The sequence below is a fragment of the Gossypium hirsutum genome, chromosome A11, assembly GCF_007990345.1.
Source record: "Gossypium hirsutum isolate 1008001.06 chromosome A11, Gossypium_hirsutum_v2.1, whole genome shotgun sequence".
Taxonomy (NCBI): domain Eukaryota; kingdom Viridiplantae; phylum Streptophyta; class Magnoliopsida; order Malvales; family Malvaceae; genus Gossypium; species Gossypium hirsutum.
In genome coordinates, this window is record NC_053434.1 from 47047387 (window position 1) to 47063664 (window position 16278).

The 16278-nt window shown below is 33.2% G+C and overlaps 2 protein-coding genes and 1 non-coding gene across 4 annotated transcripts; 1 reads left to right on the forward strand and 2 right to left on the reverse strand.

Annotated features, from left to right (window-relative positions):
- Positions 1-1179: 1179 nt before the first annotated feature.
- On the reverse strand, positions 1180-5027 carry LOC121203074 (UDP-N-acetylglucosamine transporter ROCK1). The gene is made up of 7 exons (XM_041081900.1): positions 4643-5027; positions 3628-3676; positions 3302-3528; positions 2755-2953; positions 2514-2657; positions 2064-2138; positions 1180-1642 (listed from the first exon to the last, which is right to left on the reverse strand). The coding sequence occupies exons 1-7, from the start codon at positions 4768-4770 to the stop codon at positions 1481-1483; spliced, it is 984 nt and encodes a 327-aa protein (XP_040937834.1). The 5' UTR covers positions 4771-5027; the 3' UTR covers positions 1180-1480.
- Positions 5028-5757: 730 nt separating this feature from the next.
- TRNAF-GAA (transfer RNA phenylalanine (anticodon GAA)) lies at positions 5758-5830 on the reverse strand. The gene has a single exon. It is a non-coding gene; the product is annotated as a tRNA-Phe (tRNA).
- A 699-nt stretch (positions 5831-6529) lies between these two features.
- On the forward strand, positions 6530-14351 carry LOC121209923 (vimentin-4-like). Of its 2 annotated transcripts, none has more exons than XR_005905124.1 (2): positions 6530-7006; positions 8245-10070. XR_005905124.1 is itself a non-coding variant. In XM_041081901.1 (2 exons), the coding sequence occupies exon 2, from the start codon at positions 13308-13310 to the stop codon at positions 13971-13973; it is 666 nt and encodes a 221-aa protein (XP_040937835.1). In that variant the 5' UTR covers positions 6530-7006; positions 12037-13307; the 3' UTR covers positions 13974-14351. The 2 variants fall into 2 exon arrangements, 1 of the variants encoding a protein (XP_040937835.1); XM_041081901.1 differs by lacking the exon at positions 8245-10070 and adding an exon at positions 12037-14351.
- The last annotated feature ends 1927 nt before the right edge of the window (positions 14352-16278 follow it).

Here is a 16278-nt window from a genome sequence, read left to right on the forward strand (position 1 = left end):
TAAACTTTTTGAAATTTATAGTTGAAACAAGAGAAGCAATATGCATGGAACTTTTTTATGTGAAATAAGATATTATAATGAATTATTTGAATAAAGTGCTTATATGGTGAAAGAAAAATTACATGAAAATAGGGACTAAATTGAAAAGTGTACAAAAGTTTAAGTGTGAAACAATTTAATACGGGAATAAGGAAATTATGATAAGGGTTTAATTAATGTGTTACAAGATGATGAAATATGCATAAAGTATTGTAAAAGTGAAATTGTGAAAAAATATGAAATTTTTATGATGACAATGACTAAATTGTTAAACTTGAGAAAATATGTGGATGAAATAATAGAAGTGAAATAAATAAAAAATTGATATGTGAAACAAAATATTGAGATAAATTATGTGATTAATGTATAACAAGAAAGAAAATTAATTTCACATGATTAACTAGTGAATATTGAACTTTTATGACAAAAAGGGACTAAATTGAAAAATTATGAAAGCTTATAAGAAAATATTTGATAAGTGAAAAATGTAGTAGAAAATATAACATCTCGGTGCTTTGACCCAATATTCGGGTCGGGTATGGAGGTGTTACAGTGAACAAAGTCTTATCAATTTAGAAAATGCCTTACAGAAAAAAGTTGGTAAGATATTTTACGGGAATAAAGGGTACTTCTACATCGACTAGAAAACCTTTTACATTGACCATCCTATTTTACATAAAAATATAAAAAAATATTAAAAATATTTTCTGTAAAAACTTTTACATTGACTATCTTATTTTATTCACTTTATTAATGTATAAATGAATCTATAGCATTTATGATAACCATTGTGAAAAATAAATCAAGTTGCAATATTAAATTATTTTTGGGCCCAAAACAAGGTAACATCATTTTTTTTACAAAGCCCAAATTTTTTAAAAACCATTTAGCTGAATCCAACCACAATTATTGATTTCCGATATTTAAATATTATTCAACATGGTTTCAATTTCAAAAGTTAAAAAAACGAATAGAACAGTTTGATTCAATTTTTGTTCAAAAAACCAAACCGAACCTAACTGAATACATCCCTCATTTTGAGCTCGCTAATAAAACAGCTCCATCGAGCACGAAATGAGAATACGGAAATTTGTTTTGGCATGCAAAAGAAAAAAAGAGTTGAATACTGAAGCTTCAGTCTAAAACCAATTAGTCTTCTCATCTCTAAGCCATGATATACAACTTCTCAATTGCATGCATGATTATATTATTCAGTTCATAATTCATACAATTTTGCGAGCAGAGTCCAGACATCATAGCCTTGTTCTTTTTCTTCCCAATTTCAGTCAGAGTCCTGAAATTGATGACATCAAGTATATCCAAAATAGGCCTTCTTCATGCCTACACTATTCAATTCTAAAAAATTCATGTTGGGAAAACAAATGGAAACTTTAATAATCAGTGCAACTTCAAGAGACCCCCTTATCTACCTGCAGGTGTATTAGGCTTCTTTCTTTTTGACTTCGTATGGATATTTCTGGTATATCGAAATGCTGCTAACGACAAGTGGAAGAGCCACAAGACAATACACTGATGGCGGTGTTCCTTCAAAAAGGAACTGCAGCATGGCTGTTACAAGTAGTGCTGAAACAATGACGAACCCCTGCACGAATTTAAGAAATTTTTTTTGGGATAAGTGTCCTTGAGAAAATGGTATGGTACATAAAATAAATCCAAACAATAAACGGAAGTGATCTTCAGCTTTAATGATCTCTCGAAAAATATTTATGTTCTTTAGAATTTAGATACATAGAAGGGGATAAGTTTCAGTTCCGTATCAGATCCCACACAGCAGATGATCCAGGATCTAAGGCACTTGGCCTACATCACCCTCCACCCCTCTTTGACACCAATACATGGATTAGTAAATTTACTAATTAAGAAGAGAGCTCTGATTTTAAATTTGACATTCTATTTACTCAACGATTTACAATATCTTGACCATCCTTTCATGTTTTAAACATTAGAAAATCCTTTGATACTCCCAAGTAGTTACTGTATTACATTTATGTAGTTAGGCTTACCTTTCTCACACCACCAGCTAGGCTAGTGACAAGGCCAACAAGAATCCCACCGAGAGCATTGGTAACAACCGGAATCTGAAAAAAAAGGAAGAAGATAGTTGTGCTTAACTTTAGAATGCATGTACCATAGCAGCTAAAACATAAAAGTATTGCCAATATGGGCCTAGGAAGGGATAATCTCCTCTGTTTGCGACTGATTATCTGAGGGATATTCATGATCTTGTAATGCTTGATGCAATTGCTGATTTTAATAAATAGTTACTGAGGTAATTCTAAAAAAAAAACATAAAAAGTTTTGCCAAAATCAAGTTACAGGATCTGATATAGAAAATGTCTTAATTCACAAAATTCCCTACCCAGTCTTACTCTACTACCCTTTTCCTGCTTACGTAACTAAAGAGCATCCCTAATATTCTCCAGAGAAATTTTCAACTAAAATTGGACTATTACCAAAGTTAGTGGAGTCCAACCATAAAAGAACCCATAGCGTCTGATAGCTTCTCCATCTGGAGATTTAGAGGTACTAGCCAGCAAGCACAAGCTTCCAACTATAGACATTTCTACAGTCATCAAGTATGATGAGTGCTTCTTGACCTGTAATAAAGAAAACATTAAGGAACACGAAGAAAATAGGCAAGCCTTCATTTTTGCAATATTGCGTTTTAAAACAGGAAAATAGGCTATTTCTCACCTGAGAAGCCCATTGGCAAAATGCAGAAGCCAAACCAGAGAGTACAGAAGCAACTAAGACAGGGGCAATTCCATAAAATAAAATTTTCTCAGGGTCACCACTGCTAGACCCTTTGCTAGAGCCTTCACCAATGCTTAGAAGAACAGCTGCCATGATCAACAAGAACAGAGCCCCGATTTGTTGAATTGACTGTCTCTGCCTACATAGATAACCACAAATTAAGCCAAATAAGCGCACATATATCCAAAGTATCATTATTATTTCATCAAAGTCAATAACCATATGCCTTATAATGCTTTCGATTAAAATATACATTCTGCAAAGAAGAAACAATTATAAGAACTCTCAAATTCATAAAACATATAATAAGTACTTATGTCATTTAAAAGTCAAAACAGACAAAAATAAACCCAGTTTCTAGCTTTAATAGGAACCGGTTCATCAGTACAAAGTTCTCTAAAACTAAAAGGAGATAATATTATCTATGCAGTTTACTTCACTGGAGAACACTGAAAAAGAGACACAAAGGACACATTGAGAAAGATACCTCAGTATGATATATGTAAATATGGCAGTGAAAATTATTTTTGTCTGGTTCAGCATTGAGAACGTAAGTGAATCTAGATTCCTGTAAGATATCTGCAGCAAGCTGTTTTGAAGTGCATAAATTGCTGCAGGAAGACCTGATGCAGTAACTGAACCCACCAAAGTCCATTCCTTTGCCAGTTCCTTTAAGCTACCATCTTTTGCCATGAGAATAAGGGCACATACAACCTAGTAAACATATTCCAAAAGCAAATGATCTTATAAATTCAAGCTTTAATATGCAAAAAGAAACAAAAGAAAAAGGGAAAAAGATATTTATCAAATTACCTTGGCTACCTCACATGTCAAGACTGATGAAGTTACAATTACTTCCCGTCTGAAAAAGAAAGAAAGTATCAATTATGATAAGTTTAAACTTGAAACCATCCTCGTTATCTTACAGTAATTTTTTTATGCAATTGATATTATTAATCCATCTATGGCTGCTCCACATACTGCTCATTTTACTATTGTTCTACATCTCCTTTGCCATATCAAAGATACTTTGTTCCATAATCCTTACTTTTCTGGCACAAACTGTCACCACTAGATATAGCATTGAACCTGAATATAATGTCTGTACTGATACTACTTCTAAGTTACTTTGGTTGCGATGGCTATTACAAGATTAAGTGTTTCATGGTCATTGCAATAGCTCTTTCTTGTGATAACTGGGGTGCTATTCAAATTTGCTCACATTTCATAAATGGACAAAACACATTGAGAAATATCTTGTTCATGCAACTCATCATCTTGTCTTTGTCTCTTCCACTAATCAGACTGCAGGCATTTTTAGTACAACACATCTTCCCGAAGAGTTCATGATCTAGAGTTGACTAATATAGATTCTCTCCTTGATCTTATTAGTTAATGATTTCATAATCTAAGTGATTCTTGTATTTTATTATAGCTTTAGTTTAGAGTTACTTGGGTATGAATATCAGTATTACTATGCATTTACATTCAACTAAAGAAAAACAATGTTTTAGCACTCCTATTTTAACTTGAACCATCATTGTTAAACTGAAATTGCAACCTAACATTGCAAATTTTAGAAGATCACATTAAGATATGAAGATAAGCAACCGTGGATACATTTGAGCAATTGATGTCAAGAAAGATATCAAAGCACTAATTAATTATATAAATACGCATCATAGGCTACTTTTGGGCCATAGTCCACATCCAGATTTCGAAATGATCACTCAAAAAAGTAAATTAAATCCAACAGGTGATTAATTACAAGCCAAATCAAGAGCACATAAATTTAGAATTAAAAGATTTGGAGGGAGACAAGTATTACCTGGTGAAGCGTTTGGAGATAATAGGTTGGAATCCATATTGAAGAGTTAGTAAAATGGAGTAAAACCAAACGCGTGGACTCATGTTGCCTGGGTTAGGAGTGGAAGCTTTGGGCTTTTTCGCCGCCATTGTTGGGGACGAGATTTCTTGTTTACCGTCGCAACGTGGTTCCTGGCCTTGCTAATCTGATGATTTTGGTGGCGGATTCAAACTGGGTTCTGGAATGATTCTCTTCTTTTTTCCCCCACACAAGAAATCGCGGTTTCATTGCGTTTCGTCTTCGTATCTTCGTTAACTAGAACCACGTTGTTTTCTTCTCCTCCTTCATTTTAGACCGGGTCAAGAGTCAATGACGGCTCATTGCATGTTTAGGTTTCTAAATGCATAACCGAATCGAACCGAATTAATATTAATTAAATTAATTAAAAATTTTAATGTTTTAATAATTAATTCAATTAAAAATTTTTAAAAAATAATTAACTGAACTGAAATATTTTAATTAATTTTATCAGTTAACCAAGATTTATATATATTTGTTTAAAATAAGTATAAAATATATCAAAAAATAAATTAATAATGTTCATTTGACCGAATTAAACTATATATAATTTATATTATTAATTATTAAGTTTGGTTAATTCGGTTAATTATTTGATTTCGATCTGAATTAACTAGTAACCGAACTTCTAAAAAATCATTAATCGACCTCGACTGAATTAGATCGATTAACCAACTGATTAACCGAATTAGATCGATTCAATCAATTAATTCGGTTTTAATTGAAATTTGAACACCCATATTTAAAATTACTCTAACTTTTTAAAAAAATTATTTATTATAAATTTCATGTTCAGAATAAATAACACCCCCTATTTAATCGATTCAATCATTATATTTTTTTAAGTAATAAGAAATATAAAATTTCATGTTCAGAATAAATAACATGCACAAAATGTACCTCTAAATCTGAACAATTCTTATCCAATTTAATTATGTACTTGAAATAGATTTTTTTGAAATTATAAAGAATGTATCCCAAAATTCATTAAATATGGGAGTGGGCCGAAAACTATTGAAAATGTAAGGCCCGAATTAATATTGAAAATTTAAAACATATGCGGTGAGCGTGGATCGAACACGCGACCTTCAGATCTTCAGTCTGACGCTCTCCCAACTGAGCTATCCCCGCTGATGTTTTTGTTATCTAAAGCTATAATCTATAAACAGTATTTATAGTTTCTCCAATGATGCTAAGTTCAAATTTGTTCTCCATTTGAGACATTGATAAAAAAACTAGACCAATCTTAATGCCTTTTCTCCCTTTAACAACTAGAAATTTAGAAACGAAAGAAGAAGAGTGGGTAAGAGATGAGAGTTTAAACCAGAGCATGAATGAGCATTTGCATTTTTTTGCTTCTTTTTTTGTTGACGACGCCTACTTTAAGATTTGAAGAAGAGAAAGAGATGGGCTATGAAGTGTGCAATTGCAGAGTTGAAGAGGAAGAAGAACATGGCGGAGAAAGACCATTCAAACGTCACGTTGTTGCCGCCTTACCCAATTCATCAATATATATTTTCCCCTTTTATAATTATTTACTTTTATTTATTGTTTTTTTGAAATGATCACCCTTGAATATTTATTTTGAATTTTGAATCATTTTACCATCACAATAAAATATATATATTTAGAATGTGATTATTAGAAAAGACACATTATAATGATTTAAGTTAAAAAATATGAATTAAAATTTGAAATTATCAAATTTAATTTACTAAATAATTTTTTAAAAATATAATGATAATTTATGAAATTACATTTATTAAATAAATATAATATTGATGTATTTAATATTTTACCATAAACTTTATTATTAACAAAGGTTTGAATTTTTTTTTTTTTTTGCTCTAAAAAACAGTTGGCATTCATTAAATAAAAAGGTCAGGAATAGACAACACTAAACAGGCCAAAAGTAACTAAAAAGACAAAAAGAACAGTAAAAAAATACACGAAACAAAGAAGCTAAAGCACATAGAAAACCAAAACCAGAAGAAGAAAATCAAACACATCCAACCCCAAAACACCAAAACGAACACCAGCCAAACCTTTTCTCTTATCCCCAAGACCTAACGAATATCGAAGGAAAAGAAAACCCAACTTTGAAGAAACCAAAATCAGAGATTCAAAGAACCTTCTCCAAAAACTTAAAGCTCATAAACACCGACGATTCCAGGCCGACCAATCCTTCGCTATCAGAGTTTCGACAGAAGCTGGTGCCTCTTCAACCCAGAAGCATGGTGAAACCCGCTGTCTCCCTTTTAAGGCCAAAGTATGAGCCGCCCGATTCGCGCCTCTCGGAATAAACTGGTAAGACACCTTGTCAAAGTGCCTCTCAAGCCTTCGAATGTTAAACAATAATATGTTAATTAGTCATTTAAAAAAAATCTTTTAACTTATAATTCTATTAACAACAAAATTATTTCAAATATATTCTTAAGTATAATCGAGCATATCTACAACCATTAATTGAAAGAAAAGAATACATCATTTCTTTTATAATGCTTCTTGCAACTCCTCAATAAATAACTGAAACTAGGGATAAGAATACATAACTGATTCTTTTAAATTTGAATTCCTCTAAATTAGTTATGATGGTTGTAACAAAACAAATCTACTAAATTATGTTCTGTATATAAATAACATGATGATCAATAGAAAAAAAGGTGAAGAATATTTTACAACAAACCTTCTTTTCTCCCTTACCTTTATTTAACGGAAACTATGTTGGGGTCTCCCAAAATTTTTAGAATTTTTCTCACATTACTCCTTCAACCTTCTTGTTATCATTGTAATAGGCCAACTTTGGCCCAGACTAAAAACCCAAAAAGAAACAGAGAATAAAAACCAAAATAATTAAATAAAATGTCCACAGTCCATTTACAAATTAAAAAACCCAAAACCCTAGCCCAATTAAAACCCCTAAACAACCCAACTAACCCTAAGCCCAAAAGGGCCCAAAACCTAAACAACTTCAGCAAACCCTAGCCCCAACAGCTTGGTGCCGTTGTTGCTCTCACGTACGGCCTCCAGCGCACCTCCGTACCCTTCCACGCACCACTGCACGCCACGTGCCTGCAAAAAAGGATGAAAAAAGGACAACAGCAGTACCAGAAAAATATAGCAAAACAGAGAGTAAAAATGTTTTATTTTCGGCTATAAAAGCCATAGCAATCCAAATGTAGTTTTTTTTACGGAGACAAATATTAATAAAAAAACTCAAAGTTGAACAAAGGTGATTTTTCTTTTCTGATATGTATTTCTAGTTTTTTTATTTTATTTTTGTAAAAAAGAAGAAGGGAAAACTTACTTGTTTCTTAGTATCGTGCCACCACCAAGAGTTTCCTCCGTTCACCAAAACCATGGAAGCCCTTTAGGGTTTCATTCAGGTTTTATCCAAAAGGGGAAACAGTGAGGCCGAAAAGCATTTTTTATTTCTCTTCTCTTTTCTTTTTGTTTTCAGTTCAAAGATACCTAAATCGGGTTAGTATTTAAAGGAGAAAACTTAAAAAAAAAAAAGGATTTTTAAAACTATTTTCTGCTTTCAGGCGTGACGGAGCTACGGCGGAGCTGCGGCGGAGTCACCGCGCGAGCTCGCCGGTGTCCTGGTCAAATTCAAGGGAGATAGAGCCAAGAGAGCTCTCTAAGTTTTTTTTTTGAAACTCAAGCAGAAATGAATTTTTTTTAAAAAAATTGTTTTTATAAAAGTTACAAAATGGTGTCGTTTAGGGCCGAATTTTAGACGTCTAAACGACGTCGTTTTAGTCCCCTTAACCAGCGTGTTGTCTTTGAAAATGGGCTATTTACGCGAAGGTCCTTCCTCTTTTACAGCGTGTTTCAATTTAGTCCTATCTCATTTTTTATTTCTCTAATCTGTACCCCATAATTTATTGTGCTTCCATTTTAGTCCTTATGTGAAAGCGCCGTTTTGGAGTAGGAGGGAGAATTTCCCTTATAGTCCCTCCATGTTATTCGCATGTTCAGACCAGTCCTCCCCTTTCCTTTTTATTTCAGATTTGCCTCACTTTTTGTTTTAAAATTCAATTTAATCCTTTCTTTGTTATTTTTGTTATTTTATCATTAAAATAATTAGTATTATTATACTTTCTTTTTTGTTTTACTTATTTGTTTTATTATTATGTTACTAAATTAATTACTTTTGCAATATTAGTATTATTATTATTTTCTTTTTTACATAAAATTATATTTATATATATATATATATCTTATTTTACCATTTACCTATGTATATTCTTTGATATAATTTTAAAAGTACTTTATTTCTTTTAAAAAAATTATTAGGCCTTTATTTTCATTAGTTCACAAACTCCCCTCTTCAATATCTTTTTTATGCACTCATTCATTTATTCACTCGTCTTATTTTGTTTTAAAAATTGGTTTCTTCTCGATTGATACCTATTTTGTTGTTATTGTTGTTATTTATTTATATGTTTTATTTGTATTTTTATTACAATTGCACCTTAAATTCCATTCATGTTTTAATTTGGTTCTTTACTTCTATTATTTTATAAATTCTTTGCCCTTATATTTATATTTATGTTTATATTTATTTCTTACTTTGATATTATTGTCATTACTATTGTTTATTTTATTCATCTATGATTATTTCACATCATTGTTAAAATAGTGTACATTATACGATTCTCATGTGTTGTTTTATTAATGTATTCATTATTGTCATTTGCTAATACGACATTTCATTCATGTATCGTTTTAAACATTACATTAATCCTTACCCAAATGCGTAAAAAAAGGAATTTTCAATAATAAGGCAATGTTTCGAATTTAGAAGACTCGAGAAAATCGTACCCTAACTTACGGGGTTTTAATTTTTCTCGTCGAACCTAAATAGCCAAACATCCTTTTAAATTTCAAAACATATGATTTTTAAATAAAAAGGCGATATTTCACGTTTAGAAACTCGAGAAGGTCGCTGTTGAAGCCATTTTTTTGAAAAGAACTGAGGTCGACTTTTATTTTGAAAGTGAAAACGGGGAGTCGCTGTTAAGCCCAATTTCTGCCCGGGCCCAATCAAACCAGCCCAAATTAAACACCCCACTAAACTGACCACTAATTCCATCACCCTACTAAACCATCCACTACCTCCATCACCCTCACACCCTACTAAACCATCCACTACCTCTATCACCCCCACTAACTCCATCACCCTACTTGTTATAAGTTGTAAAATTTGGCTATAAAAGCCATGGAAAAACTATTGTAAGGGGGGAATTTTTTTTAGAGAATACACATACGAAATCAAAGAGAATATAAATCAGATTTTTTAGGTAACTTTTTATATTATTCAATTTTGTTTACTTTGGCGTTCACATTTTTTCTTTACACAAACGAAAGAAGGGAAAAGAGAGGGAGTTTACCTCTGATTTTATTTTCTTTCAGATTTGGCCCTAAAGTTTTCATTTTTAATTCAATTTAACCCCTTTTTATTTTTGTTATTTTACTGTTAAATTAATTAATTTGAGCTCTATTCTCATTATTTTTATATTTTTTTATTATTTTCTATTAATTTAATTAATTTGAGTTATGTTTCTTATTATTATATTATTTATTTATTATTATATATTTATTATGTAAATATATATATTTTTAAGCGAAGTTAATTATTTTAAATATAAATTTCTATTATACATAGACTTATTATATTTTTTAATACCATTGTTTATTATCGGTTACCATTTTTATATCAAATTATTATTATTTACTATTTCTCACTATTACTAATTTAACATTGTTATTCTAATTTTTTTTACTATTATCCCCCCATATATAATGTTATCATCAACATATTTTTTGTTATTATCATCATGTTTTTAATATTATTATTAATACTATTAGCACAATGTTTATTACATTATTGTATTTATTATTACTATTGTTTTATTAATTATTTCTATTAATTACTAATATTATTATTTTTTATTATTTATATATGGTTAGCATTATTCTCATATTATTATTTCCATGTTGTCTATTATCATCATTTTTTAAAAAATCTATGTCCTTAATTCATTTATCCATTGATCTTCTCTCAAAATTTTTCAAAATAAAGGCAATGTTCTGTATTTAAAGAATTCGAAGAATCGTGCCCTAACGTACTGAGTTTCGCTTTCTTTGTTTGTCTTGAATATTCGAATATCCTCTTACCAGTTCACCCTCAAAAATTTTCAAAATAAAGGCAATGTTCGGTATTTAAAGAATTCGAAAAATCGTGCCCTAACGTACTGGGTTTCGCTTTCTTTGTTTGTTTTGAATATTCGAATATCCTCTTAAGGCTAAAACACACGTTTTAAAGGCAAGCTCATAATTGAGGGTCAAAAATGTTGTGTCCTAACATACTGGATGTAATGTTTTACCTTGAGGTGAGATGGGCTTTAATATACATTTGACTTACCTAAATGTTTTGAAAGCCAATAAAAGGAGGATCGCGTTTTGAACTCTGTCCAAATCTTTAATTTTTGACATTAAGACACTAAATAATCAATCAAGTACCAATTTTGGGCGTGTCAAGGATGCTAATCCTTCCTCGTACGTAACTGACTCCCGAACCGGTTTTCTATTTTTGCAGACCAAAATCGTCGTTTTGAAAATTTTATTTATTCATTAAAAACGACCGTGTTTTGAGGTGATCCAATCACACCCTATTAAAAACGATTGGTGGCGACTCCCAACTTTTCGTTTTCAAAAGTCAATTTCCCGTTTTCAAAAAAATGGTTTCGACAGCTTGGCGACTCCACTGAGGACCAATAAGAGAGTCGAGCTGTAAATTGATTTTTTTTCTGTCTTCTTGTCAAAAGTTAGAAATTCAGTTTTTTTAAAAATACACGATCCTCGCTTTGCATTTCCTGTGTTCTTGTTGAGTTTGTTGTTTCGTTGAATTTCTTTATATACTCTCGCATCATATCGCATGACCGTTGTGGTCACACCTTTTAAGTGGGAGTGAGAAACTATGCTTTCGTGAGGTTTTCACCTTCGCATGGGCTAGGGGATCGCTTCCGGATTACATTCGTACTTATGTCTTCGTGAGGTTTTCACCTCCGTATGGGCATAGGGAAATGTATTCCCTTGAACCGAACTTGTTCCATATGAACCTATAATGGGCGAGGATCGAGGAATCTACTGGTTCAGGTGCCTTTACTCTAGAACTAAACCACATATAGTAAGCTGTAGGAACCCGCCTTAGGTAGAATTACACCTACCCTTAGTGGTTTCCCGAATAGGAGTTTGATAATTTCTTGATTGCTTTGATTTCTATTCTTATGCATAATTCTGACTTGTGTTTTTCCTTCTTTCTTTAATAGTGATTGCATAACATTTTCATCATAAAAGGAGGTGTCGATATATGGTTCGGTTACTAATAGAAAGTTTTGCCATGAAGAACGAATTCCTTGATAAAGTGAAAGACAACGCGTTTGTCCAAAGATGGTCGGAAAACACACAGTTAGAGAAAGGTGATAGTTTGACAAAGGAGTACACGTCGGAGTTATGGGACTTTACCCGTATTAGTGTGGTTCAGAATGATCTTCAGGAGTTGAAAGAATTATGGAGTTACTAGAATGAGGAGATAAAGTAACTACTCTACTGTAATTATGGTGATATTCCTTATCTCCTCGATGTTAAGGTAGATAGGTATTTGTTCCGCGCCATGGCTCAATTTTGGAATTTTGCCTACAGTTGTTTTACTTTCGGAAAGGTGGATTTAGCACCTACTATCGAGGAATATACGACCTTGCTTCGTTGTCCGAGGTTTCAAGTTGATAAGATTTATTCTAGAGCTGTTAATACCCCAACCTTTGTAAAGAGGTTGATGAACATCACTGGGATGAGTGAGCAATGGGTTGCAACTCGAGTCCAGCAGAAAGGCAATAGAAAGTGCATCCCTTGGGAAAATTTGAGAGATCTGATCCTAACCCACCCTGATATGAAGAAAAGAGTTAATGTCTTTGCCTTGAGCGTTTATGGTTTGGTTATTTTCCCTAAGGCTTTAAGGCATATAGATGAAGCAGTCGCTGATCTATTTGACCGACTTGGTAAATGAGTCACTCCTGTTCCTGCAATCTTGGCTGAGACTTTCAGATCTTTGAGTACATGTCGGAGGGCAGGTGAAGGCAGATTTATTAGGTGTGCACAACTCTTGTTAGTATGGTTTTATAGCCACTTTTGGAAGGTAGAAAAGGCCTCTTACTGACCTTTTCTCGGAGATTACTCACCTTTGAAGGAGATAGTGACCATATCGAGAAGAGATGACATAACAGAAGAAAAATGGATAGCGATACTTCAAAATCTCCAAGAGGATGATATCGAATGGAAAGCCCCTTGGATGGTTTTCGATGAGATTCTCTACCGATGTGGGAGTTATGATTGGGTCCCTTTGTTGGGGATTTGGGGTGCCGTTGGATACGCCCCTCTGCTTGTATTGAGACAATATAGATCGAGATAATTTATACCGATGACGCATGGGCTAGCTCAGAGTGGGTTCTCGTACGGGGAGAAAGACTCCAAGAAAAAGAGCCGCAAGATTTATAATGCCTAGAACCAAACCTGCCGGATAAAGGGAGTTGCTGTAAATCCAATGATGACTCTTGAATATAATGAATGGTGGAGTAGAAGGGTTAACGACAATATCCCGAGGCTAAATTTAGAAAAAGCTCGACTGATAGAGGAATATCTGCGAGTGGTCCCCTCTGAATTGGAAATCATAAAGCAAGACTTCGAAAAGAAAACCTCAGAGTTAGAAAGGAAAATAGAGCAGTTGGAGGAGGAAAAAGTGTACTTAAAGCTGGATGTTGATGTTCAAAAATCCGAGGCTGAGAATTTGAAGAAGAGAAAAAGAGAGGTTGAGGAGGACTTGGATAGTCTGAAGACTGATTACAAGCAACTGTATAAGTCAATGAAAAATGATAGCTTGGGTAAAACGTCTGAACAGTGGAGGCAAGAAATCCAAGAGGAAAAGGCTAGGGCTGATTGGTGGGAGAAAAAGTTCCATGATGCTCAAGCTCGAGAAGTCAATTGTAAAAAGAGTTTGAATGATAGCCAGAATGAAAAACAGATGTTAAGAGCTTGGGTGGCAGAGTTAGAAATGGCATTACAGCAACATCGGAGTCGTAACTCAGTGATTGAATTAAGGGCTAGCCTAAGTAAGATTGAGAATTTGAAGGAGAAAGTAGAAGAACTTGACACTACACTTCAGAACTGTGAGAATCTAACATTTGAGTCAACTGATTCTTTGAGACTCTAACATTTCGTTCATCGTGTCTTGTTGAACTTTAGCTAGCTGCTCTTGCATTTGCATTTGTAGCTTGTCTTACATCTCTCTCTAAAGTTGTTCAAGTCTTTCCAGCTTTTGATCCATATCTTTTATCTTTTTCCATGTATCGTAAAGAAGCTTAGTCGTTTGAACTTTGTCAGTTCCCAGATTAACTGAAATAATTTTACGTAATTAGGGTCCCTTTTGTAAAAGTTTGATGAAAATGATGCAATGCAATGCAAATGCATGGAATGAACGCAAAAGAAAGAAAGGCATGATTTTGAATTCAATTCCATTAGAACAACTTTTCTAGAAAACAAATTCCTTTACATAAAACGGATTACATATATGGCCTTGTTTTCATATTCCAGGCGAAGACACCAATCCTTTTTCTTTGTAAAATTCAAATCTCGCAAGCTTCCAATAAATGCCTCCACTAGCTCCTTTTTACTTGATTCAGATTGCGACTTATTATCCTCGCGATATTGGTTAGCTCTTTTAAGCAAGTCGGGAGGTGACGGCTTTCAAACAATCTTTATCGGCTTGAATCCTCAGGTAAAGTCTTGTTTTCCTCCACGAACCATCGCCTTTTTCCGTTGTGTTTACTTGAACCATATTCGGACAACCGTATTATAATCCACTTTATCAAGAAATTCATTTTCTTATGACAAACTGTTCTATTTAGTAATCAAATATGAATCAACACCTCCTTTCTATGATGATGTAATGCAATGCAGTCATAAACAAACAAAAACAAAACACGTTTGTACAGAAATAAATAACAAATAAAGTACCTATTCGGGTGACCACTAAACTTGGACAAGGTTCTACTTAAGGTGGACTCTCAAGGTTCACTATATGTAGCTCGGTTCTAGAGAAATGGTACCTGAACCAGTAGATTCCTCCATCCTCACCTATTATAGGCTCATATGGATCGAGTTCAGTTCAGGGGAATACATTTCCCTATGACCATACAGAGATGAAAATCTCATGAAATCATAGGTACGGATGTATCCCGAAAGTATCCCACTAGCCCATGCGGAGATGAAAACCTCACGAAGGCATAGTTTCTCACTCCCATTTAGAAGGTGTGACCATAACGGTCATGCAATGCAATGCAAAAGTACACTACAAGACTCAAACAACAATCATACAAACGAATGCAACAAAGAATCATGATTTTCAAATCAAATTTTTAATTTTAGACAAAAGGACAGAAAATAATCGATTTTATGGCTTGACTTTCTTGTTCAGTCCCCAGTGGAGTCGCCAAGCTGTCGAAACCATTTTTTGTTTGAAAAAAAGCGGGGATCGACTTTAAAACAAGGTGTGGAGTCGCCATCAATCCTTTTTGTTTAGGTGTGATTGGATCACCTAATAAAACATTTTATTCCATTTAAATCAATTTTGGCCTACGAAAATTTGAAAAAACGGGTTCGGAAGCCGATTACGTATGAGGAAGGATTAGCACCCTCACTACGCCCAAAATTGGCACCAAATTGATTAAATAGTGTTCTTATGTCTAAGGTTTAAAATATTTTGAAATATGGTTCCTTTTAAAACATTTGAATGACTCAAGTTGTTCATCAAAATTCTCTTGTTTCAAAGGAATACAGCATCACATCTAGCACGATAGGACATGATCATTTATACCTTCGAAACTACAATTAATTTTTTACTTCCAAAAACTCATACGTTGAAAATTACAAAAGGATGCCCAATTATTTAGTCCAACGAAAAACTGAAACCCAACACAGTAGGGCACGATTCCTCGAATTTCCAAACATTGAACATTACCTTGTTTTAAAATTTAGAAAACAAGAGTGAAATTCTAAAGGAATATTTGATTATTTTGCACAAACGAGAAATCGAACCCAGCACGATAGAGCACGATTCCTTGAGTTTCTGTAACACCCCTTACCCGAGACCGTTTCCGGAGTCGAGCACGAGGCATTACTTAGCTTATCTTACCAATTCGGAGCATAAAAACTAGGTTTGAAAATTTATTTCACTATTTACAGCAAATCTGTCCAATCGCGCAGCAGTTGCTAAATTAATTATAACTTGAGCTACAGAACTCGAAATTTAATTCCGTAAATTTTCCCTGAAACTAGACTCATATATATAGTCACCATAAAATTTTTAGAATTTTTGGTTCAGCCAATTAGTACAGTTTATTAGTTAAATTCTCCCCTGTTTCACCATTCGACTATTCTGACCTCTTGTTACTAAAAATAAGTTTTCTCACTGTAGGATTTTCATATGAAGTTCTTACTTGTTTCTACAGAAAATAGAC

Bases quoted from the DNA above. Each gene is read 5' to 3' on its own strand.
- LOC121203074 (XM_041081900.1), bottom strand. From the start codon at position 4,770: ATGGCGGCGAAAAAGCCCAAAGCTTCCACTCCTAACCCAGGCAACATG. The intron at 3,677-4,642 runs GTAATACTTGTC...TTTCTTTTTCAG, and splicing joins ATCTCCAAACGCTTCACCAG to ACGGGAAGTAATTGTAACTT. The intron at 1,643-2,063 runs GTAAGCCTAACT...AAATTCGTGCAG, and splicing joins TAGCTGGTGGTGTGAGAAAG to GGGTTCGTCATTGTTTCAGC.
- LOC121209923 (XM_041081901.1), top strand. From the start codon at position 13,308: ATGATGACTCTTGAATATAATGAATGGTGGAGTAGAAGGGTTAACGAC.